The 26,722-nt window shown below is 37.1% G+C and overlaps 1 protein-coding gene across 1 annotated transcript in view; it reads right to left on the minus strand.

The window, feature by feature from the left end:
• The window catches only part of ACER3 (alkaline ceramidase 3), a 56,322-nt gene that overhangs the window by 13,727 nt on the left and 15,873 nt on the right, over positions 1-26,722 (minus strand). Inside the window, exons 2-7 of the mRNA XM_085066862.1 lie at positions 22,808-22,918; positions 15,682-15,734; positions 11,811-11,863; positions 9,581-9,662; positions 8,426-8,461; positions 253-311 (exon numbers count right to left, since the gene is read on the minus strand). Coding sequence (XP_084922988.1) covers positions 253-311; positions 8,426-8,461; positions 9,581-9,662; positions 11,811-11,863; positions 15,682-15,734; positions 22,808-22,918 — 394 coding nt within the window. The remainder of the gene's footprint in view (positions 1-252; positions 312-8,425; positions 8,462-9,580; positions 9,663-11,810; positions 11,864-15,681; positions 15,735-22,807; positions 22,919-26,722) is intronic.

Consider the following 26,722-nt stretch of genomic DNA (forward strand, 5'->3'; position numbering starts at 1 on the left):
AGACAAGCTCCATTTCTGTTTAAATCCCAAGCTAACAGCTGAAGCCACCAGCAGAACAGCTGGCAGTAAACACTGATCATAAGTGTAGAAATCTCAGTTTAGTTTAATGTTATCCCAGTGGATTCAAAAAAGTGCAAGGTGATGAGCCATTCGTTTTCAACCAAGGGGAGCCCATGAGCTAACATTATGTACTTAGTTAAAGAAATTCTCCCATTGTTATAACTTATAATGCTGAATTAAATGGTTACTTACCATAATACTATATAAACAGATCTTAGAACTATGATGGAAACTAGCGTTCCATACATGACCTGAAAAAAAAAAAAAATTCAGCAGTTGGATTCAAGAGACATTATAGAATACTACAGGAGGTTTTTTAAGCTTCTGTTATTTTATTTTTATTTTTTCAGGAAAATAGCATTTCTTCTAATTTCATCTCCAGAAAGCCTTCTGTTAAACTTTAAAATAAAATAATTATTATAAACCATGTCCCTTATGGAATTATAGGAAAAGTCAGCTGTAAAACCAATGTTTCACTGTTCTGAATCAGAAAGCAAACACTAGGTGGCACTCAAAACGCATCCTGAAATCAAATACGGTAACTAACCCCTATTATCTCCTCTCTCTCTGCATTTTAGCCCAGGATTGTGTAAGCAGCAGCCAGAACTGTTTTTAAAAGCTGTACTTCTTCCACTGATATTTGATTAATATTTTGCCCTGAAAACAAACACCTGAATAGTCTATGCACTATGCCCACATTGAGCATCAGCATGGGAAAAACTTTCCAGGAAGCATTTAAAACAACTATTCAGATTGTTTGGATTCAATGTAATTATATAGCAGGAAGGCTGCACACTCTGAAAAAAAAACATGAGCAAAATGTGACTCATTGCAGGCTTGATGAATTTGAATGCAATCACCTGACTTACATAAAAAGTCAAAGTAATAATTTATTTTTTGCCTCGTGATCTTTAAATCACTCTCATTTTTTTATTCACAAACTTAAAATTGATGTAACACCACCTCCAAGATGTGCAGACTAAAGAAGAGAAAAAATGTGGTCAGTCATGCCTGAGAAGTGATGCAGTAGTCACTGCAGCAGGGAGGATTTTTAGACACTGGTGACATTCAATTATTTTCTTTACTTTTTATTCTGAACGCTAGTTTCCTCCTGCCAAAAGGCAGTTTGTTCCAAGCAGCTGTGCCTTGCTCTCTGCCTCTCTGCAGTGGCCCACAAGCCTCTCAGTATTTTTTTCTTCCTTGTTCACTGACTTAACTTTCTCATCTTGCTTCTATTTAGCTACTATCTAATTCTGCCTTCATTTTACATTAGACAGAAAAATTATAAACCTTTGCTGTCTATTTTTAAAAGCCACTAAACCTCACAGAAGCGTGTTTACAAACCAGTGTCTCTACCATGTTCTTCTGACCTCCTCATACCCCTCCTGCTTTTTGACTGTTTTTGAGACAAGGACTGCCTCACTCTGCTGTAACTAGGGCATTCAGATCCTCCTATCCTGTAAGCATGTCTAGTCATCTGACATAAAATAAGTTACTGTAATAATGCAAAGTGAAACCTGCCTTCCAAAAGTCCAGAAAGGTAAATTTGCAAACTCCTTTTAGCCTTAAGGATGAGGTTAGTAGCACACACCATGTTATCAATGCACATACACAGAACAAGACAGACAACAGAGCCTTTATGTTTGACAACAGGTAAAAGTAAGCCCAATAATGACTATTCAAAGTCAGGCAGCACAGCAGCTCTTTATTTGCATTCAGAACAAGATTAAAGAACTTCAGTAAATAAACCACTACTACTACTGTGTGTTCTGCTCTGTAGAGCTAAACAAAGCAAAACTATTTGAAAGGCTGTCCCGGGTTAATGATAAGACTCTCTCCTCCGAGAGCGAAGGGCCCCGACACCCCCTCCCCCACCCACAACAGAACCTCTCAGATGAAAGTGAAGAAAAAACTATTTATTTAACAAAACCACGCAGAGTGCCCTACAAGGCACAGGGGAAGGGGAAAACAAGGTGAAAGGCAGTTATTCAACCTGAATAAAAAGTCCTTTTCTCAGACGCAGTCCCTCTCCTCCTCGCCCCCCACCCGGGGCCGGGTGGAGCTCCCCGGAGAGCTCTGCTGTCCTCTGGCCCTCCTGGGTCTCCGGGTGGCAAAGCAGATCGAAGAGAAGGGGTCCAAACGAGGAAAAAAGAAGAAGAATGGAAAAAACGGGAACAGAGCTCACTCCGACCCCCGTCCGGCAGTCTCTGCCGAGCGACGAATCCTCCCCCGGAGCGAGGCTTGGGGAAAATGTTTTCAAAAAAACCCGCGTTTCTCTCTGCGGCTGGGTGCAGTTAAAGAGACAGGACCACACATTTTTTTCTTTCTTGGGCATATAAGCCAACGATAGGGGATAAAGGATTATCATATCATCAATCCAAGACAAAGGCTAATTGGTTCTGGCTTGTAATTTATACAAAACTGTTAGTTAATTCCAGTCCCCTTGTTTGGGTACAGCACATAAAACAGGAAAAAAAGAAAACCAACAAAACCTGCTAGATACAACCTTAGCATCAAGTGCTTATCACTCCCAAGCTAAGGATAGAAAGGAGTGCTCAGGTATGCTAGGTGCTGCATGCTGGTACAATTCTTCATTGCTAACATTTTGCCTAAAAAGACCCCACCACATAAATACATTATCAGCCCCATTTAAAACAGCCCATTTCATTTTTCTCTAATCAAATCCTGCAATTTATTCTAAGAGAGGGATTGTACAGAGGAAGACACTCATAGAAAGGCTCCTCTAGAATTCAAATTACAGTTTGATTAGCTGATCTCTTTCTTTGCTGATCTCCCCCTTCTTAGAATTCCCACCGCTAAAATACTCCTTTGCAGCAGAGAAATGGGGGAAACCTATCAATTAAGAGCAATTTCTGTCATATACATTAGGGGTTGTGACCACCTTTATGCTTGTACTCAAATTACTTTTGGATTCTTGTACAAGAAGTTAAATAGTGTCAGACTATGCCTAGAGAAACAGATCTTACAGGCAGCCCAGAAAGGTAAAATGCTACCTTTTTCAGCAGTTGCTAAAAGCAGGAAAGAGCAAAAGCTAAGAAAAGCTTTCTTTGCAGAGTTTCCGGCTTGGTATTTCCTAGTGAGTTAATAGCTTGCAGAAGAGGACAGTCTTAATGGGGGGAGGAAGGAAAAAAAAAGAACCAAACAAAACCTTGCAGTGACTGAAGAAAAATATGCCCATCGTTGACACTTCAATTTCTTGCCTTTTCTGCTCCCTCACCCAAACAGGTTGTTAGCAGTAAAACAGATTCATGTTTAAAAGCCTGTGAAAGACTGGAACAACAAACTGTTCTGCTCTGCATGCTCCAATCTTCCACGCTCAAGGTGAGCACCCAGGAGGTGTTGCTGTGATATGCAGAGACTGTAGCTGCATGTCTCCCTCAGCTGTTTTTTACTAGAGGGCTACATGCCAAGCTGCACAACTTAGTTCAGATGTCAGGGAGCAGCGCTTACTTTATCTCCTTTACCATCCATGGCTTTACTATTTTCATAATGGTAAAACACTTTTAGGTATTACCCATCTACCCAAAGAAGGATAAAGTACAATATGATATAAAAAGAGAAAAATCTACCTTATTCAAATTAACTCAAATTTTTCCATTCCTTTAACTCCCTTTGTCCTTTTCTTTAACTAACACATCACTTCAGTGACAGATGAAAACCCAAGCAAGTTTTCTGCTGCTTTGTCTCACACTGCCTTTAAATTGTAAGCCAAAGAACATCTTTGCACTGCAATTGAAACAAAAGGAAACAGCAGAATCTCAGTCTTTTGTAATCACTAGACAGCTCCCTCTATGCTGTTTCAGATGCAAATAAAGCTGTGCATATTTCAGCTTTGAAGGTATCTTCACAATTGAGGGAAAAACCCCAAGTCTGATGAATACACAGTGGATTACGTGATAAGAAGGCCAAACATGAAGAACGTCCTTCTAATTCACAAATGGGAAGTAAGCACTCCAGGGCTCAGCATTTTTGATGTGGAGGCAATTAAGCAAATCATACATAGATTCACTTATGTAAGTCAGAAGCAAGGTTGGTACTCCACACTGAGAGGGAGAGCATACAAAACTGGTTCATCACCTACCCTTCCAGTACAGAAAGCAGCAATAGCCTGCTATTTCCACTTCTCTGTTTCCTCTGCTCCTGGCCTTCTATCTACCCTTGGTTAAGAAAGCCAATTTATCAGCCTCAAATATTAGTATACACATTGGAAACCACACTGAGAGATTTTGGGTTCTTGGCAACCACCACTTATCTACTAATACCCCAATGGGCTATCAAAAGAGAGTTACCTTAAGTACTAGCATGTGGAAACTGTATTTGCAATTTGCAACAAAGAAAACCAAGTTCTACATGTTTTTTGAATTTCCGGAGAAGAAATCAGAGCTGAGAGAAAAACAAAGGACAATCCCCAAGATGACACTGAAACACCAGTACCTCGGCACAGTCACAGCTGTGTAGTACCACATGATATCTTGACAGCTCCTGATTGAACTAATTCAGATTCACTTGTTTTGGTCTTGCTTAGATGCATGTACATAATGGCAAAGTGACACACAAGTCACTGCTGCTGTAGAGCTTCTGGGACACTGTCTGCCACAGCAAAGCAAGCTGCCCCTTCAATGCAGAGCTGAACCTTTGGAGAGTCAGAATATCCTTCTTCACTCCCAAAGCTACTGTGTAGGTAGAAGCACCAGCCAGAATGATTTCACTTTCTTCTTTGTACTTGTATATTTAAAACATCCATACAGAATAAAATCTATTAATTTTTTTATAAAGACAAATGAAATACCTTTTTCTGCCATGCTTACTTTCTCCCTCTTACTCAAAGTCACCTTAATAGGTAAATTCAATACTTGTATTTTACTTCTATCAAAAGCAAAAAGAAAGTCCCTGGTCATGTGGTTGTGCTGTGATCAGTGAACACCACCAGGCACTCCCTCCCCTCCTTTGGTGATCTGTCAGCATGGTAGAACAAGAAGAGCTTGTATTTGCCCATCAATGCTTGTCTTCCACTTTGAATTAGTTGTCATTCTACTCCTCAAGGTCCCTCAGGTATCTCTTCATTTCCTCCCCAGTACTCAATGATGCCTCTGAACTTTGTATCATCACAAACACCATCAGTACACTCTTCTTTTTCCTTCTACAGGTTGTTAAAAAGAAAACCAAACAAAACAGTCCTACTGCTGATTCCAAGAAAATTCAGGCTTTTCTTCATCTCATTTAGCCATTTTTCACTAGTGTCTCCCTTACCCTATTTGCAGTTCTCCTACTGATCTGCTTCGCCTGCTTGCTTAGTTTCTCATGGGACACCTCAACAACATTCTAGAATGCCTATTTTTTTACATCACATTTCCTAATCTACAGCCTAATGTGATGTAGAAGAAACAGCTATTTAATCTAATTTTCCATTTACCTTTTAATTATTTGTTTGCTAAAATTTGCTTCAAACTCTCACTGCAGATGACCATGCAAATAAAATAGGTTTTTAGATTTATTTCCCTATCCACATAAGTTGCCCACGAGCTGAATGAGGTTTTTGATCACTACAAGTGCACAGTCAGACATGGTATCCAGCAAGCAGACAAATCAGGGTGGAACACACTGCTTTTTTACATGACAACTTCCTTGGCTTCATCATATTAAGAAGGCGGCTATTTGTGAGACTTGAGTTGAAAAGTTTAACTTCCAGAATAACTTTCTCTATTTCAGGGCTGTCTCTGTATGTCTATGGATCCCTCCACACCAGCAGTCTTCTCCTGCCCCTTTCCTTATATAAGCACAAATATACATGTGGTAAACAGGGATGAACAACTAATCTGATTTAAAATTAATTCTGAGAAGAGTTTTAACCTGTTGAGTTCCCCAATCAAATTCACATCAGAAAATAAATTTGTGTGCCAGATGGAAAAGAGGGGAGAGGCACAGCTGTTTTCTGTGACAATGATGCTGGCTCAAAAACAACCAGACATCTGTGATGTAGCATTGTTTAGCACCTTGAAAATTAGGAATAATAGTGCTCTAGCCTGAGAGATTTGAACATAAACAAGACAATATGTGCCTGTAAAGGCCATCAATATATTTAATTTAATTGATGAGGTGGCAAAAAATACTAGATCAGTTGTCAAGCAGGAATTGTTTTTTTCCTTCTAATGATGTGCTGCCTCCAACTGCCCAAAACCTTTGTCTCATCCCTCCTACAGTTAAAGCACTAAGACCCTTAAATATCTTCCTTTAATATGTGGATGCAGAAAAAGAAGTTGATCTCTGTTGCCACTGTGCCACGGAGAACAAACTGAAATCACCTCTGTGCCCTGCTGGCAGCTGGCAATTTATGAGCCTAAATTGGAAAGAAAAATAAAAAGTAATTCGGGGAAAAATGAGGCTTGGATCCTAGCTGCTAAATATAATAGGGTTCTTTTTCTATTCCTACTGCCCTCCTTCCACAGAAAAAAACCCACCAACAACTCATACTGAAACAATGAACAATAAAAGTTATTGTTGTTATTCCTCTTATTGCAAGGCTGACAACTTATAATAATCACAAACACCTAGAGGAATCAAATGCTGCTTTATCTCTTGATGCAGCTTTCTAACCCAGTTAGAAAGATTGTGATTTAAACTATGATTGCATGAACATATTTAATTTTACTTCAAGTCTACGTGACCCATCTAGTTTGAAAAGCTTACAGAAATTATTTAACTTTTTTTTTCTAATGCACTCTAAAATAATGTACAAGTATTAAGAAAATAACCTTGCTTAGCTGGGCAGTCAGGGAAATATTTCCTCAGGATTTACAACATATTTGGCAAAGACTGTGAAAAAATGAGTACAGTACTTGAACATTTGGAATTTGGCCATAACTATATGTTCTTCATAAAAATCAATTTGCAAAGAATTGTTGTAAAAAGTCCAGCACTTTTATGGATCCAAATATTTTCTACATTGATTCCTCATGTATAAATTATAACAGGGAATTCATATTCTGAACCTAAGAGAAACCAGATGCAAAAAATTAAAGGTCTGGGGCAACCATTTAAAGTTTCCCTATTTCCCTCTTTCCCAAAAAGTCATAATATCTATTGTCTTAGTTTTTGTGACATGGGGCAATACCTATGCCAATGCATCAAACTGGACTATAGTGAAGCTGTGATATACTTATCCCAATAAACACAGGTTGGGTAAATAATTGATTGAAGAGATAAAAGCTCATTATAATTTGTAAATTTTGCCACTGTTGTTAACAAAACTACTCTAAGTCGCTTCATTCAAAATGAGTTATGACCAGCTCAGTAAAACCACCAGAAATTTCCACTTTCATCCCAGCCAGTATCTTTCTACTGGAAATGTAAGTACGGGGAAAAAAGAAAGGATTTAATTAATATTACAAAAAAAAAAAAAACCAACCCACCCTGCAATTTTCTCTTTTATCTACAGGTGGAGTAACAATTCATGTTTCAAGGGGTGATTATTTGGAGCAGCTGAAAATTTATTCTCTTGATCAGCGCTTCACTAATCCACCAACAGGAGCCACATACCATTTTTACAACTGCTGATGCAGCAGGCACATTTTGACAAGCAATGGCACTTCCAATTTCAGAAATTAAGGCTTTAAAGCTCTGTCCTGTGAAGAGCTCAGTGCTTTTTGCTTGGCAATTTTTCAGCTGTTATCCCTAATCAAAAAATCATAAATGAGGGAAAACTACCCATGGCATACAGAATCGAGCATAATTTCTAACCTCCTGTGAAGAGGTAAGTGATACAATCCTATCCCCACAGGCAGGGGAGGCATATTAATACTCTTGGGTTGCTACAAAGGGAGCCTGTACCAAATATGCCATTAAGCTTGTACACAGCAGTCTGCTACATAACCCTAGAAGGCATTCTGTGCTTAAATTCACCTTGAATTTTCACAAAGTAAAAAGGGAGTAGTTAAAAAACCCCAATAAACTAATGTGTTAAAGCAGAGAGAAGAACATAGTGCTAAGTCAATCAAGCCATGTTATGATGTAAGGTCACAGCTTCAAAGCAGCTGCTAATGGAAAGAAGCAGAAAGAGACTCATCTAGCTGTTCCTCTCTCACACACCTTAGGGTGACCTCATTACACTTGCTACTGATGAAAACCACGGGAAATATCAGGTCAAAAGCTAAAACACAACACACATTGAACCATTCTAGTTTTTCAGGTCACTAAGTAAGAGGATGGTGACATGACAGGCAGTAATACTGCTTAAAGAAAAAGAAAAAAGCAAATTCTGCTTCCCATCCATCATTAAAATAACACATTCCACTAAAACAGCACAGTGAAAAACCAAAATTAGCTGTTTCAACAGAGCAAGATTTACCTGATGGAATACAGGCTCTTTCAAATTTAGGTAAACCTGCAAAATTAAAAAAGAGAAATAATTTGCAACACAGAACAATCATAACATTATTCATCTAAATATTGCCAAGGCTTGTTGTGTTAGAATCAAGCCATAAATGCCTATCCATTCACCCTTAAAGTTGATTAAACATTTGAAGTTTCCTCTGGCAAAACCTGAGGTTTTAACTGTGGAATTATTTTAAATTAAGAAGCATAAATAGAAACGTAACATCTAACATAAGGCTCCTAATTTAATAGAGTTGAACACATACAAAAACAATTAAGATGCTGAAGTTACCAGATGTTCTCAATATGCACTGCAAGAAGAAAACATACTCAATTTTGATTTGATCTTATTAATGTTTTTCACAATAATTTAACATTTCAATTGATTTTACAAAAGGTAGTAGCTCCTTCTATTCCTAATGCAGTTAATTTTCTTTATGGTCTTGAAGAGGGAAGGGCAGTCAACCTTAGGCACAACACACCACAAGTATAAAAAAATTTAGGAGAAACAGAAGAGGAAATATTTTGACAGTTGAAGATGACTTACAATAGTACTTTGATTTTTTAAGAAACGGTTATCAATAAAAATTACGTAGGAAATTTCATCTGTGGTTGACAGCCAGCACAAAGCTAAATTTATTCATAAAGGAAGAACACTGCACTGACAAAGGGATTCTAAAAAATTAGAAGCATTTTAACTAACAGCTAAGTTCTTTTTTTATTCTGCCTCTTTTAAAACACGTCTGTATCCTGGACTGGGTACCACAGTTCACTTTTTTGCAGTTTATCAAACAGGATGATTCTTATTTCTAGAGATGAATTAAAGTGAGAGAAGGTGAGGAATACAGATTATCCAAGGTCTCAAAACAAGTCAATGGTGACTGTTTTTCTCACATTCCTATTCTAGCAACTGGATTATTGCTTTTCTTCTTCATTTATTCTATACCATGGTTTAGATAGAAAGGTATCAGGTTTCTCTGGCCAGCAACATAATTTTCCCAACAAAAGAATAATTTGTCTTTCTTGACTGGAAGTGACAGAGATTTAGTATTGCCTCTATAAATTCCTTCACTGGCAGAAAAACTGCCAACCTAAGGGTGAAAATACCATATTAGAAAAAGTTACTTACTATGCTGACTACGAAGCTGTATGTTATTAACAAGAAAAGCAGTGGATAATTGACTGTATTCTTGTACTTGAAACATTCGTACCTGGAAGAGAGCATAAAGGAGAGAGATAGCATTTATCACTTACCACATAAAGGATGCAATTTCCAAGGTATATTATTACAAAATTTGTAAGAAAATTGATCCAAATGAGTTTTAGGCCCCTCAAGAAATTCTAACTCCTCCAATAAAAATGCATTATTTTAATTGAAAAAGACATACTTTTACCAATAAATGTTTTTTAAAAAAATCTAATGCAAAAAAACCCCCAACACCAATAAGCTCAACCATATGCCAAGAAGTAAACCACTCTAAAAAAAGAGTTTGTGAAGCAGAAGTGTTTTGAGACGGTGCTTACAGGGTGATAATGGATAGCAAAATAGAAATTAGTTTTAAATGCAACACAGCTGTCAAAAAAACATTACTGAGCAAACAGCAGTGTAGGAAAAGGACTGCCTTGCAAAACAGTGAACTCAGAGATCTGTTAAAATGCAGATTGTTTATGGCTTCACTACAGTCACAGTGCAGTAAATTTGCTAGACTGGATACTGGTAGAAGTGGAAGGCAAAACCATCTGACTGCTCGCGGTATGTAAAACAACCAATTAAAATTACCTTCACAATCCCTACACTACACCTCAGACTCAGCTGTGATGGAAATACACACATCCCAGACTCTAACTCCATCAGAAAAAAGATCCAAAAAACCCCAACGAAAGTGAACTTTGAGAAGTCCATTATCATTAGGGCTGGAGGAAGTTGTCTATATAATTCCAAGTTCCATCTGTCTGGTTCATTTGTTTATAAACTTTGAGAAACAGACAGCATCATGAATGAAAAAATGGAAATAAAATAAAAAACATATCTGGGAAACAAAAAACCTAAAGGTAGCACAATGTGCTACATTACAAAATGGCTTAGAGAAGTAATTACACAGCTTGGGAATCAGCAGGACTGAATGATGTATAAGGGAACGTCCTGTGCACAACCACCTGCAACCTACCTTCAAGAAAAGCAAAACAATTATTAAAGGCCTCCTAAACTACACATTAGCTCATTCTTTTGAACATTTTAATTGCTACCAAACACATACACAGAATCTTATTAGAGCTACAAATGCAGGAACAGACTTCAGTACTTTTGAAGATAATACAGTAACCACTGCACAAAAAAGAAATTTCAGATAGATTTTTATAGCCACTTCTCATCCTTTTTTCCAATTACATTCAAATCTGACAAAATAAATACAAAGGCAATTTCAAAGAGATAGGGAGCTACAATGGAAATATCTCTGCTAAAAAAGGTATTATGATTCTGGTCCTGAGTTTGTACAAATCACACTAAGGTATGAGTCACAAACTGAGGGCAATTTCCACAGATAGGGGTTTAGTCCTAAAGCATCCCATCTCCATTGCAAGCTAGCAGTAATCTTTGCCAAGACATCACAATTTTCAGCAGCTGAATATTTGATATGTTCAAAAGTAAAAATACTTTTTTTTTCTCTTTTTCTCTGCAATAAATTGATTTAACATTTGGATTTGCCAAGTGACAGAACAAATCATGTTAAATCCAGACCCTGCAGCAACAGGCAAGAAAAAGCCAACTTAAGAGTATCTTTACAGTTGTCAAATGCTACATTGCTCCCAAAATTAAAAGGGAGAAAACATCCTGGTGTTGCATTAAGCTGTCATGCATGTTCCAAGACACTGTCCCTAAAATATGCATTCATAAAATCTTTTTTTTATAAAATCTTTTCCCTTTAATTTTCCAGATGAGTGAAAAGCAGGTTTAGCCAGAAAGCTGAAATTTGCATTTGGAGCCACACTACATCATAGAAATCCAGTTTCAATAAATTATAATGTTGCTAATTTTGTAGGCATTGCTGAAGTTGATTTTATTGTGTCTGCTGTTTTTATACAAGTAGCACCGAGCTCTGATTGTACACTACACTAAGTCTTTAATGAGTGGGTTTGTTTCCCTGCTAAAGAAACAACTGGTAAAATATATCTAAATTAGCAAACCTAGGACTAAAGCCAGCCTGGTACTCTAATAACATAATGCTGTATAAAAACAGATCTCACTGAAAGCAGTAGAAGCTTTCTGTCTCTATACACTAAATCTGGCATCAGAGACTCTACATTTCAAAAGTAAACATTTCATAAATATTCAAGGAAAAAAATGAACAAATACTTACAGGCAGTAGACAAACACACAACAACTGTATATCATTGGCAGTTCATCCAACAGCTATAAAAAGCAAAGACATCAGAACATGAAAGCTACTTTTAACTCACAAGCTTGTCTAAGTTAATTAATGAGATGTAAGTCTCAAGTAAACAGGAGTTTTTAAGTCATTTGGATATCCATTTCTTGACTGTTCTCTAACACGTAGCACTGTCATACCCTGTTGAACTACTAAAACCTGCTGCATTAAAAAGCTCATTACTCTGAATCTTTTGAATGTTAAGCTTCATAAAAGCCCATGCCTTTAAAGAATCTTGACATTTTTGCTGCTTATACCTCTTAAAATATTTGCAATAATTATTTCTGTAAAGCCAGACTGAAGAAGACCATCCCATCTATGGCCTTACAGTCAGTAGCATCTCCTTACATGACAGAGAAACTGAAATGTAATTTTTCCATAGCATAAATTACAATTTTAGCCTATTAGAATGGGCAACATCCTTGCATGTTTGCTTCCTAATTTTAGAAATTTCTTACATTGACTTAATTCAGAGACAGGGATTTTTGTTTATTTGATGTGGGGTTCTTGCGGGCTGTTTTATGTTTTTTTCCCCCAGAAATTATGGCTGCATATAATGCTTTATTGTCTTAAATAATTTTTACACTTTGGGAGAAGACTGGTGTGTTACAGCTATAACAGTTATTTCTCCAGGAACTTGTCACCTTAATAGAACGGAATTAAAATTGCAATCACAAGAGAGCTGATTTCTCAGTAGCAGGTATGCTCAAAATTGCCATTTATCATTAGAAGGAAAAATAATCATAGCATCATTTTCTTGTAAAACTTCTCATCAAAGAACTTTCATGAATTTCTGCTTCTAAATATACAGTTAAACTTATCTCCTCTTATGAAGGACTGAAAATCAAGGAAATGAAAAAGCATACAAATGGATCAATGAAGATCCACAGCCTCCGATTTCTAATATGTTAAGCAAACATTAACAGGCCTTTAAGAACTTTTAGAACTTGACTTCTAAGAAAAACAAGAACTAGATGCAAAAAAGATTTTGACCTTTTTCCATCATCACTCAAAGATCTGGATGGCCTTGCCTGTCCAGAAATTGCTTTCCTACTGTTGCTAGAGGGTAGTTAACAAGTTCATAACTATGTTATTCTGAACAATGAGACTTGTTAAGAGCAGTAAGCAGCTTACTCAAACCATTTTATAAAGCCAGACTGATTCTGCTTGGGTTGGGGTAATTTTTCTAACTGCACAGTCAAAAACTTCATTTTAGCTTTGAAAATTTCGTATTAAAAAAAAAAAAAAAAAAATGGGTTTAACTCTTTACAAAGGGAGAGAGATGTATCATCCTGAGTGTGAAGTATTAGCTTGTTGTGATTTTGGCCACAGAAAGTTCAGGAAATATTTCACAGTAGTGCTAAACAGCTCAGCTGACCAGCTCCCACTGACAGGGCAGGAGTTGCTTCTTCCCCCACAGTGCCACTGTTTCTCTCCAGTGAGGTGATGAGACTGGTCTGATGCAGGTCCAGGGACTGAGGCAGCACAAACCAACCTTGCAGAGCATGGTTTAAATCCCACTACCTGTGCACTGCAGGGCTAGGGACCACAACAGGCAGCACAAAGACACTACCAGGAGCATTGGTAGCAGCTGAAGCTAACAGGCATGTTAGGTGGCACTTTTACATCACGTTAGTTTATCTTTGCTGTGATGCTTTAGACTGAAAAAAATAGAAACAGCTGAATTCAGCTTTATAGTGATAGTATTTTATAAATTCAGTGATGTGCTTTTCCAAGTCTGATAGGAATTAGCTGCAGAATAATTCACATGGCTGTTAAACAGTGTGAGTCATTTAACACCTCATAAAAGAAAAAGGTAGGGGAAGACCAAGAAATACAATACAGGAAAGTTTTTCAAATTTGGAGGTGATTATACTCTTAAATTCTTTTGCTGGCAGAATCTCAGGAACGTAACAGTGGCAACAAAGAGACTCTCAAAAGATCTTAGCTAGAATTTGCATGCAGAAGACAATGACTTCTGTATCCAAAGAAATTAATGCTTCTAGAAGTACTGTCAAAGGCATGTCTGGACAATGAAGAACCACCGAAAGAAGGGAACTCAGTGAGCTGATTTCACTGGCTACGGACTCATTTTGGATTCTTGAGGAATGCACAATCAAGCAGATTCCCATAAAAATAAGAGAAAAAGGGGTGATTGCTTCAGAAGTATTCTAAACAACTGCTCTCAAGAACAGAAGCTTTCACATTTTTCTTAATTAAGTGAACTGAAATGACCATTTACAGTATTAAGACCGCAAAACAAATGTAAAAAAAAACTTCTTTGAATAGCTATCAGTGTTGATTCTTAATCATAACATGAGACAAAGTGAACAAGAAAAGTTTATTTACTGGTTGAACTGTTTCCTCCATGGTGATCAGTGAGCTAGCAATTGGAATAATTATGGGCCACTTGTGGATTTCACTTGGCTGCCAAAATAAATGTACTTTCTCTGCCTCACACGAAGCCTTTTGCATCAGTTGACAAGATGATGCCAGACATTCCTGCTTCCGCCCCCACTTCACCTAGTACAGTTCATAGGCCCCTTAGTTCTGATGCAACACCAGAACTATAGTGTAAGTAACACCAAAGTGACTTGGATTAAAATAAAGCCTCTACACACACACTCTCTCTCTCTCACACACACGCCCCATGCCAAGAGGAGCACCAAATATTCTTACATGGCGACAATGGCATGCTCTGTGGAAGCTGACAGTCTCCACCACATGCCAGAGATACAAACCAGAGCATGGCGGCAAACATGAAACAATCAGCAATATCCAGGTCCCACTGTGATCGGCAGAAGTGCAGGACTTAATTCAGCAGCCACACATAGTTGGTTAATGCCACTGGAGTGTTCTGTCACCTCCAGTACTCCTGTCCCGAGACTGGCAGATGTGACAAGAGTCTAAGAAACCTGCACCTCTGTGGGATGGAAGCTAGAGGCCTGACAGAACACTCACAGGGTCTGAAATAGCACTAAACATCTCTGTTTAGACAAAGGAATCTTTTTTGAGCAAAGATTGCTAATGGAGTCTGGAGAATGATTCAGCCCAGACAACTGCCTCTCTCCACTCCACTGACTTAACTGTATTTCCACTGACTGTGGTGAGAACACAGACTTCCTGCACAGACTTTTAAATGTAGGTTTCTTAATTTTGAACTGAATCCCACTTCACCCTGACTGTAATTCAAAGATGCATTTCCTTAATCTTTGCAGACCTAAAAGAGGACGACAGGACAAGAGTTCCTATGGCCCTTTAGAAAACAGGAAATACCAGGACAATCCCTATGTCCTGTGACTTGTTATAGAATGTAGCCAACTCAAAAATAAGAGAGAAGATCACTCAACTACTGCGACTCAGAAGATACTGATTTCAGTATTAATGCTACAGGTACATCTAGATAAACAGAAACATAAAGATGAGAAACGTTACAATAAATAGCAATAACTCTAGTTTATACTGCTTGCTATTATGCCAAAGCTGTAGGAATTATAAAATAACATCTTGGGTAAAAAGATAACATGATTTCCCAAAGGATAAAGTGTCCTCTACCAACATAAGCAATTGATTATAGCTCTTATTTTGAGATGCAAGTACATATTTCTGTATATAATCAGTAGGAAATACCTATTGAAACAAGACCTGCATTACTGCCTTGTTGAGAGCAGGAGTAATGTACAATGATACTTAAGGTAGATTAACTCATTTTATACAAGTTTCATCTAGCCAGGAAATGGCAATAAGACCGTACAGCGAGATACACAGAGAAAATGATTCACAGCTACTTATCAGTACTCACCTGCATTTCATACTTCAGGGTCATGTGGAAGCACCAAGATCCCAATCCCACAGCTGAAAACAAATCAAAACTATCGTCAACATAATAGTATACATGTAAAATTTTCAGGTACATTAACTTATATGCATGAAATGCATACTTAAAAGGGAAAAAGGAATTAGAACATCAAAATTCCACTGCAGGGACAAACTCTGCAGCAATTTTCCCCAACAATTTTCCACAGCCTTCTATTTTATATATTAGTCACCAGTGACATCCCTGAATTTATGGGGTTTTGGGTGAGAGTGTCCTCTTTACCTTCTCTCAGTATTATGTCCTCTGAACTGGTGTAATCTCAAAGAGAAGGAGCAGAGAGAACCCAGAATTAACAGAATATTATGCACCAATTAATCTTTTTCCTTTTTTAAAAAAATTTTGAGTAAATTAAGATTTCTCTATTCCAATCCTTCTGTAAGGCAAAACATCATTCAAAACCTAGTACTCGTGGAAGTCTCTCAATATTTCTGTTTACTGTCCAGTGTTAAAACATGTATTTTACCAAAAGCTTTTTGTTGTCTCCATAAAACATGGTGCTAATAACACCAAGGAATTGGGTTTGATCCCCACAGGGGCCATTCATTTAAGAGCTAGACTCAGTGATTCTTGTGGTTACCTTCCAACTCAGACTATTCTGTGATTTAAAAGCAGAAGTGAATTGCTACTAGAACTCACAACTAGAAATTCAAGGAAAACAAACCAACTCCACATAATATGGATTTGTTTTGTAAAATGAGATCACCATTTCCAGGCTTTCTACGTAGAAAGATGAGCTTCTAAGAAATTATTTATATTTATTTGAAATACTTTCTTTACACATTTTGAATTCACTTCTGAAATACCTTTATGAGACATATGCTTTGTCTATACACAGTTTTTTCAGTCAGGCATGAATAATGCTTCTTGGAAGTTAGATTTCACTGTTCAGAGCAAAGCTGCTATGGTTTTTAATGTATCATTCATTACTTTGAAATATTATCAGTAGAACACTCTCATTAAGCACCAGCTAAGTTCTATTTTGCAAGAACAAGTACAGTAATGTGATGCCTTGTCTTCCTTCAAGAAATTGTTTTACCTCAGACTATAGTTTCAGAGAAAGCCAAGTAATTTGCACTCAAGCCTTGATCACTGAGTAGTGCTGCTATGTTTTGTGGCAAGAGCATCCCCTTGTCTACACACACCAGTCAAGTTTCACTGATGCATAAACAAGAACTCTATCTCTGTGCACTCTATAAAGGTTTCCCAAGACAGTCAAGAGACATGTCTGGAGATGCTTCCTTAGATGTTAATAGACTAGAATTGTGATTATTACATTTACTCAATGAAATTAAATGCCTAAGCACGTAACATTACTGAAACACGAAACTGTAACACAGCAACACTTCAAAATGTATTGCCAAATGCTTCAATGCCATTAATTGTATGGAAAAATTAAACACAGCTCCCTACCAGAAAATAAAAAAACCCATGCACTTCTGTAAACTCTGATTACGTTGGCTTTCTTCTGAAAAATCTATCCAAACAATAAGCAACAACTACTTTCACCTTCATTGAGATTCTAATGAGAAATTCTCATAGCCATTTTTCTATGTATACAGAATGTTTGACAACAACTGTTCATTCTGGAGAAAGAAACCCATTAAGATCATCATTAAAACAGTGCCATCCATTATCCTGGCTGTCACATAATACAAACTCTTACAATTTGTAACAAATGTCATTTTCAAGTATGAGCAAAATTATTGCATAAGAAATTTCAACAGATTTTAAATTAACAAAATATGTTGTTGGGTTGGGGTTTACTTGTTTGTTTCTGTAAATGTTATTTGGGTTAATAAATCTCAACAACCACTAACTGAACTCCTTCCCTTCCTCCTACATGACTGAAGCAGTTATTTCTAGATTAATTTTTGCTCTTCAGTCTTTGAAAAAAATGAAGAATGCTGCAGATATTAGTGTTTCAGGTCATTAATTCCATGACTAGAGTTAATTTCTAAAATGAGTAAAACCCCTCTTGCTTCTGTGTAATGATCACATTTGGAGTTTCTCTGATTACAAAATTTCACTATGCATTGCAGAATAATGTTTTCTCTATAGTATTAGAAAATAGATATCTGAAACAAGAAAAGCTTATAGGGACAGATCATACGGTTCAGGCTCCAGACATTTGTAAGAAATAGTTATTTCACAGAAAACATCTAAAATGAGACATTCTGCCAGCTTTGCACTTTTCAAAATATGAGTGATCATGATCACTGCAATGACAGAAGTGTTCAAGAGAAGCAACTTTCCTGTACAGCCACTGACACACTGAACAATAAATTTGCTCCTTATCCTGTAAGCACGGGTTACAGTTTTCATATTTTAGGTGTTTCCTTTTGCAAAGGAGCTTAACTCACTAAAAGCTGTCTATTGGTTGTGAAGTTTTAACACCATCTGAAGCAGTAAATACTGTTTTCTCTCTAACTACTGTAACACACTTTTCATAAATGCCACAAGTCACTTGACATTTTTACATTAACGAACCTCCCAAGTTACAGGGGATATATAGAAATGATGAACTAAGCACAGAACATACATTAAGTCACAATATTATGAGATCAGAACAGCACTTTAAAAGACTAGAAATGCAAAGTCAGGGTTGCTGCTGTAGACTAACAGGTTTTTTTTTTCTGTCCTGCAGCAAACACCATGTGTGGTTACTGCCAGTGGATAAAACAGTGGTGTTACAATGATGTAAAAGCAATGCATCTGCAAACTTTACTTCATGCAGTTATTTCACTGTCAAAAAACTTAAGGGCAATACCTATGGCTAGAAATAATCTAATATCATGCAAAAGATTCAGCTCTATGTATGAACCATATAAACCTCCAGGATTTGAATCCTAGAGGGATTTTTTCAATAGTTTTAGCAAGCATCAGGAGCATCACATGATCAGTGATAATTCAGTTTGATGTAACTATCCTTCAGCATTCAAAATTCTCCTTATAAGCCTAAATCCTTTACAGAAAAAGGAGTTTATTAGGATTTCACAGAAATGGCAACTGTACAGGCACTCTATGAAAATATCCTGAAGGAAGGATGCTCCAGATGCAAACACCTTTATGTAGGTAACTACACATGAACTAGGCCTCAAAGCTTCCACTAAGAGAATGTCATTGTTAAGAGCACAGCTGTTCAAATAGGTATTTTAGAATAAGTCAAATGATTCTCCTGGCTTTACTGATTGCACTGGCAGACAGAACCCTCTGCCCAGGCAGACACACATGTTTAAGTGTTTAAATTTGGAGTCGAATTCCATTTTTTTTTCAATGACAGAACTGAATTAAAGATAAACAACATGCTGCATCATTAAAAGTTAAAGAATGAAACAAGATGAAAAAGTAGAATTAAATTAACTATTTTTAATGGATTATTTTGTGTTGTAATGGTTTCTCTCCACAGCACAAGAGACAGGAGAGACTCTGGCTACTCCAGATGTACAGCTCTGCAAGTAAACTTCAGCCTGGCTGGAGTATTCCCAGACACTGCAATACAAATGTCTGCACCAGTGGGTTGTTGGAACAGTCTGTGGTATATGAATGTGGCCTTTTCCAAGGAGCACTTTCCCCAAGCAGCATCCAGGCACAGCCCAGCAGCCGGAAGAGTCCAGGCCTGTGCTCAGCAGGGGATTTGTATGCAGTCACCTTGTTTTGGAGGCTAAGATGAACAGACATGGGCTGTTCCACACTGCTTGGCTTCAGCACTCAGGAATGTTCCCAGCCACAGCTGATTCACCAACAGCAGCACAGCCCTGGGAGCTTCTCCACAGGTGTTAGGTAAGAGGAAGGGAATTAACTTCGACTGAAGAGGTTCTAACAACTATTTTCACAGACACAGAGTTTCACTGGAAATTAAGTTTAGTAAGTTGCTTAAGAGTTCCTATGGTTATGCCTAATGTAGAACAATTTTTGCACCTTTTTTTCCCTCCGCTTCGGCACTGCTTGAATGACTGAGCCCTATTAGAGGGCCAAAGAAATACAAATCAGAACAATTCTGCTAAATTTCAAGTGAAGAATTTCTAACAAACTAGCAAACATTACTCCATCAAGTGGTTTCTTGTTTCCTTAGGTCCAGAAGGTACACTTTTTTACATATATATATTTATATACACATACAATTTTTTTTAAAATCAAGACCTTTCTAAACGATGAACCATTTCAGAATCCTAGTTTCCCAGGATGCATGAGGAACTGATGTGGTAAAACCCAATACAATACTACAGCATCACAAGGAACTACTCAAAACCAACTGCTTATTCCTTGAGGTAGTAACAGTCTGATGATTTGTTCCACCTACTTCAGGTGACACAACATGCTAAAGTAATTGCTTAAGATTATTCTCCATAATTTATAGGTTGATTAAGTGGTTCTCTACAGCTTAAAAATCATATTGAGTTCCTGCTGAGTTAATTGAGAACACGCACTTTGTACTGAAAGGCAGTAGAAAAAAGGGCTGAGAACAGTGTGCTGTATCTCAAAGGCCTTGCTGAAAAGTGAAACTGAGTCTTGGCATCAGTATGAATAAGAAATTTATTTGAACAATTATTTGGAAATACCCCTTCTTGTCCTGCCAAGATCTTAGCATGTATGTGAAACAAACAGTGCTTCCATAATTCAAAATGAATTTGCTTCAAAAAGGAAATAAATGTCAAGCAAAGATACTGTGGGTATAAAAGTCAAGCATTGCACATGGTGTGGTGAAACACAAAGGAACTGACAATCAGTTAAATGTCTGAAAGCATGCAAAAGAAACAGCTGATGTGGATCAAAATAATGTCTAGAAACAACACCTCTTATGTTCTCAAAAGCTAACAGATTTAATTTTAATGTTGGCTTTGACAGCTGTCTTTTAGTATCTTGTAAAATCTCAGTAACTATTCAAAATTGTTAAAACCTAACTAAAGTGCCCTCCCTTCCACCCCCATCTTCACAGCAGAATTGTTAAAGAATTTCTACTTTGACAAAACAACCCTCAGTTAGAAGCTCTGCTATATGGTCTTTAATGAAGCATGCTGCCTCAAGTGAAATCACAAGTTTGTGTTATATTCACTATCTCTTCACAGATTGAGTCTATGCTTGTTTGTTACAAATTAAATAAACAGAGTGAAGCCTGTTAATAAACAAAATTCATGCAATGGAAAGAATTCTGTCTGGTACTTTCTTACAAAAAGAAATTTCTGTGCACTTACTCAATCCCCACTTCAGTATGCTTCTCATTCAGTCACATGCACAGAGAGAATGCCAACGCTCCTGGCACATTTCAACCATATTTAAAATTTTTTATGTTCTCATTCACTGCTTTTATTCTGTAGTAGAGCAAATGTTAAGAGGTTTGTGATTCTAAATCATCCTGCTCTTGTTTTTCACTGACAAACCATAAAGTCTTCTACACTCTTTTACATCTTTCAACTGCTGTAAAAAAGGATTACGAATACTGCAGCAGACACAAAGCAGAAGGGAAATGCTTTTCGGAGAGACCTTTAATGTTATGTTCCAACATAGGAGATAAAAATCAAGCCATACAAGCATTTATCACTTCAGATGGGAATCAAAGCCTTCCCAGTCACAGATGAGCAGGGCCTAGGTGGAACTCAGGACTGCTTTCTAGCACTGCTGTCAAAATGCAGGCTGAGCTCCCCTTCAACAACACCACAAAGAGGACAAAACCAAAGTCCAAGGTATTTACTGTGATCAAAGACAGGTAACTCATTTCTTTTTACAGTATTTTAAACATTAAGTGACAGCCTGACATTCTGGTCAGATACTGGCACTTTGTCCATCAAAGTGTCACAGGCAGAGGTAGCCACAAATCATGGTGAAGACAGTCTCAAACTGAGTTTTAATTTAAGGGTTTTTTTTCCCTTGGTTTAAAAAGAATGGCAGCATAGGACACTGATTCAAGAACACCCAAAGGCAACTTCAGCAAACACACAGTTTCTTACCCTGTCTTTTTAGAAGTAAACTCTGACCTTTAAGAATTCTCTCTGTTTCATACTGAGACAAAAATTAATTATTACTTGAAATCATAGAAAGCCTACAAATGGCTAATTAGAAAGTGTTCAGACAGTATGCAAAGCACTGCTTTGCTGCTGCCTGTCTTTCATGTAGATCAGCAAAGCTGATATAACTGAAAGTGCAATGTGAAGTTGCACCTTGTATATGTTACAGTTTAACTGGCATCAAGGATACATTTAGCATATGGATATGTGTTTTCCAATGATGTCTGCCTAAATACATAATCTGGCAATCTTAACAGTAACATTTACCAATCCTTTACCATTCCAAAGACTGGGAAAGATCTCCACAGAGACAGGAGCTATAGCAAACACAGAAATCCTGTGAAACACAAATTCTATGAAATCTAGTTCAAGACCCAACTGCCAAATCTGAACCATCTTCAAATGTTTTTCCTCATAAGGAATATGACTTCTAGTCACACAATTAATATTTCAAAGGAAGTTAGTTCTTTTCTGAATTTTGTTGTTTTAGAATAGACAGACTTCCCTTTGTGACTAAACATGAATGTCATCTCGTTCTTCCATCCTTGCAAAACTTCCCAGATACAATGGTGGTTAGGCTGTTGGGTGATATATGCCAAAGAGGAACTGAAAACAAATTCAAAGTCATGAAAGAATGCCTTTCCAGTTCTCTCTACATCTTTGCCACTTCCATACATATGTCAGAAAAATATTAATTTTGTGTGAAACTGTTTATAAGTAGAACACACAAGACTTCTGTATCTTCTGTATCTTTATCTTCTATAAATCATCAGAAAAGTACAGAGCAAGCTAAGATTCACTGAGCAGGATACAAAGCCAGGAAAGGATCACTTCAAATCTGATCAAGTTATTAAGTGAATTATAATTTCATGTCCCGCCAACAAATACACATTTTCTGTAAACATTAACAAGTATAACAAATTGAGGTCTACTTTTCACACACATAGCATTTGAATTTAACTACTTGGTTTATTAATATCTAGATATATTTTTCATTGTGTATCTGAGCTCTCTTTATAATGAAAGAGCAAATTAAGTTTCACACATACCTGTAAGACACAAATATGCAGCTAAATACCGTTTTTCAAGGCCATCTTTATAGGTCTGAATCGCACCATAGATTGGAGGTAGAATGAAAATCAGGTTACTCACTGTGTTCCCTGTAGGACAGAAACACAAAGCAGAGATTTAGAATTGGGTACTATGCACTTTAACTAAATTTAACAAAATTACATTCACTCATTGGAGACAAATACAACAGTTTGCAGCCAGAAAGCTACTCAGCCAGACACCACTGCTCTCCATCCCTGGTTTATGGAAGGTGTCCCTGAACATGGCAAAGGGCTTGGAACTAGATGGTCTTGAAGGTCCCTTCCAACCCAAACCTTTCTATGACTCTATCCTACGTTCTACACAACATAAAGAAAGGACATGTGCTGCAGAGACCAGAGAAAACAATAAAAGCCAAGAGCCCAGCTCTTGTACACTGATTTAGATTTTTTTCCCCAACTGTGCTGACCTAAGCAAAAGTGCAACAAAATCCTGCAAAGTTTAAGTGAAACAAAACGAAATGGTGCATCTCTCAGCAGAAGGAATGCAGATTCAGCTTTTTAGCTTAACCACAAATCATAATTTTGAGAATAGAGGCTGTGTTATGGGAAGTAAATCCCATGCAATTTGGGAAAATGAGCAAATCTGTTAAAAAGGCTTATATAAATGAAACTGCACAATTTCACACACCATCAGTTAAATATATATATATATATATAAAACTGAACTCTAATTTGCAAATATTTCAATGAAATATACAATTTATGAGGCTATGAAGACACAAACCTCCCCCCCCCCCATTTTTGTCTTTTTTATTCAGCAGAATATCCCAGAAGCATTTCACATTCTAGAATAAAGAACAAGAATGAGCAGGTCCTGTTTGAATCACATGCCTAATTCAAGCAGCTATTTTTCAGGAGTCCTATTTGCCAAGATCCATCCTAAAGAAAAGCAAAAACTACCAAACTACGTTCATATAACCCCAAGGTATTGCAGTGTCTCTGAAAACAAAAATCCATATTTCACAGTTTTAAAGAAAATTCAGACTCAAATGGAAAAAAGGTTATTTCAGAACACATGTAGTAGAAGTGTAGCTAGTTACCTTGAACAAGGTAGCTCTTCTATATTCTCACAAAGTAGATACAAATCTCACTTTGAGACAGTCTTCTCAACCAGATAAAAACCACATCTGATTTTTATCAGATCTTCTTTAAATCACTTGCTTATTGATTTAACATCATATCCTGCCCAACCATGAATTTCACCAAGTTATAACAGTCAAATCAGATGTGCCAAAGATCTCACTCTTCTAGTCAGCTGTGCAATAGATGCAAAAGAAGCCCAGCTGAAATAAAAAAACCTTCTGCAATGATATATGGGTTTATACCAATATAAAAGGCCTTTCACATGGTTAAATTCTTTGTGGAATCATTACCCTTTTACCACATTCCCACAGTGTTGCAAGGGGTAGTTATTCACTTTCAGCAGAGACTAGGTTTGGAAGAAATTCATTAAAATGCTGTTGTGTGACACATTGACCATTGCTATGTCCTCCTGTAAATCATGCAAACATGTCAGTGAGCCTTGAAAAGTAGAATAAAGGTTACATAGTCTGGATAGCGAAACTTCTGCTTTCTAAAGCAGTCCTCAACCACGTCCATTTTCAAGAGAAGTTACTAGACATTATATAAATGTCACTGTTCAAGGTCACTTAGTTATGAAACTGTCAAAAACCTGGCAAAAATTCAACTATGAAAATGCCAAACAAAAGAAATACCATGATGTTTATCCACAATTGGGAAGGCACATGACTGTGGAAGAGAGTTGCAGCAGGATAACAAACTTCAGATGCGTGTAAGAATGTAGAAAACAGATTCTCCTGTAGGAAAGGGAAGGTTTCAACACTTCCTGTAAAGCTATAACTATGTTAAATTATTGAAAATTTACGAGCATTTAATCTGGGACCATCTTGCTGAGAGAGGAAATACCATAGACCTAATCTAGCTGTACATTCCTGCCACTCCTCCTCTGCACTTTTTGGCCCATATTATTCAGAAGATTTGCAGCATGGATTAGGCAAGTCTATCTGCAAACATACTTACTGAAAGTTGCCTGCATTTTTTTAAAAGGGGAAATGGAGGCAGGGGAACAATAAAGTCCTCTGGCATGCTGCTAGCAAAATTACTTTGTTCAAGAACAAAAACTGCAAGGCCTCTTGCAAACCTAAGGTCCCCAGGAATGCAGATTTCATAAAAGTCTAGCTAGTCTTTACAGGATTATCCTCACACAGAATAGCTTATAAATTCATTAAAAGGGATTTTTATTAATTCCATCAAAAAATGGCTGTGGGATATGCACAGAGATTAGCAAAGAGTACCAAGAAAGAAGAAAAAGGTGACGCAAGTGCACACCCAAAACTCTCAAGTTAATTAACAAACAAGGAAGTGAAATAAGCTTTGAAGGAAATAGATATGGAAGTTAAAAATGGGGAAATAGTTCAAACTGTCAAAAAAAAATCTAGTATTTTCTAATTAAATTTCCTTTTTTTAAAAAGGGGGAACATAATGCAGCAGAACTCCATGGGAAAATCAGAGACTGGAGAAATTGCAACTAAGGCATGAGGCAGAAGATATGCAAAACAATTAAAGAAGAAATTATTGGTTATGTCTATAAGAAATAGAGTACATCAGAAATTTGATGAATGCACATGGATGGACCTGGGTTTAACTCAGTACAGCATTCTTATATTTCAGTACTGGATTCCTTGAATACTGGTCTAGGGAGTGACCTAATTTTTCTTTAGTGACCAAAGAGTGCTTCTCAGCATTTTGTCTTCAACATGTCTATCAAGAGAAAGGAAAATCACATTATCTGAGGGAGAAATGAATGAACTTGCAGACTGAAATGACAATAACAGGATTAAATATGACAGCCAAGAACACACCTTTCAATGCGAACATGAATCCTTATTCCATATGTAGAATTCATCTATTTGAACGGGCAGAAAAGTGAATTTAGACTGTGTGGTAACTGACCATAAACCATCATTGTAGGCACCAACCCCCCTAAATTTATTTCCAATAGAGGCAGGGAAAATAGTGATGTCTTCATGCAAGTCAGCAGTAGAATACACTGTTCTCTAGTTATCGATAAAAGAAAAGAGAAAGCACATCAGGTGCAGAGAAGTACCACTCAGATGGGAGTGATGAATGGGAGCCTACATTTTCAGAAGGGACAAAAATTGCTCAGCTCACTGAACAAAACAATGGCTGGATGGAATAAGACTGTGCTCTGTAAAGACATCATAGGTCAATGCCAAAGACAAAAGGGAGCTGTTTGAACTGAAGGATAATTCTGACAAAGACTAAATAGACATAAATTAACCCTAAATAAATGCAGGCTAGAATACAGAGAAAAGCTTCCCTCTGAAGAGGAAATATTTACAACTGCTCTTCAACAGAAATGAGCAGCATGATGAACCTGCTTTCAGGGTGGAGCTCAGGAAGCCCCACAATGAGATGACAAGATCCAGTAGACTATCACAGTACTAGACCAGACCACGTCCACAAAGATTATACACGGTAGCAGCTACAGGGCTAAATTAATGTCTAATCATGATAACGTGATAGACTGCACAAATTTTCATAGAAGTCTTTCAAGACTGTTTTAATGTAAACTATTGTTTCACAGTAATGTTTTATTCACTGAGAGAATGCCACAGGTACCAGAACAAAATCAAATTTATGCAAAACATCTTTTCAACAAGCTTCTGTCTGTAGGAAGGAGAACAGTATAAGTGTTAAACCACATCTGCACCCCATTCTACAAAAAGAGCAGCAAAACCTGACAAGCCTTTTTATAATGCATGTACATTCACAGTCATCTTCAGGCCCTAAAAAATACTTGTATTATCA

Source organism: Lichenostomus cassidix, chromosome 1 (assembly GCF_008360975.1).
Source record: "Lichenostomus cassidix isolate B80296 chromosome 1, HeHo_3.0, whole genome shotgun sequence".
In the NCBI taxonomy this organism is placed as follows: domain Eukaryota; kingdom Metazoa; phylum Chordata; class Aves; order Passeriformes; family Meliphagidae; genus Lichenostomus; species Lichenostomus cassidix.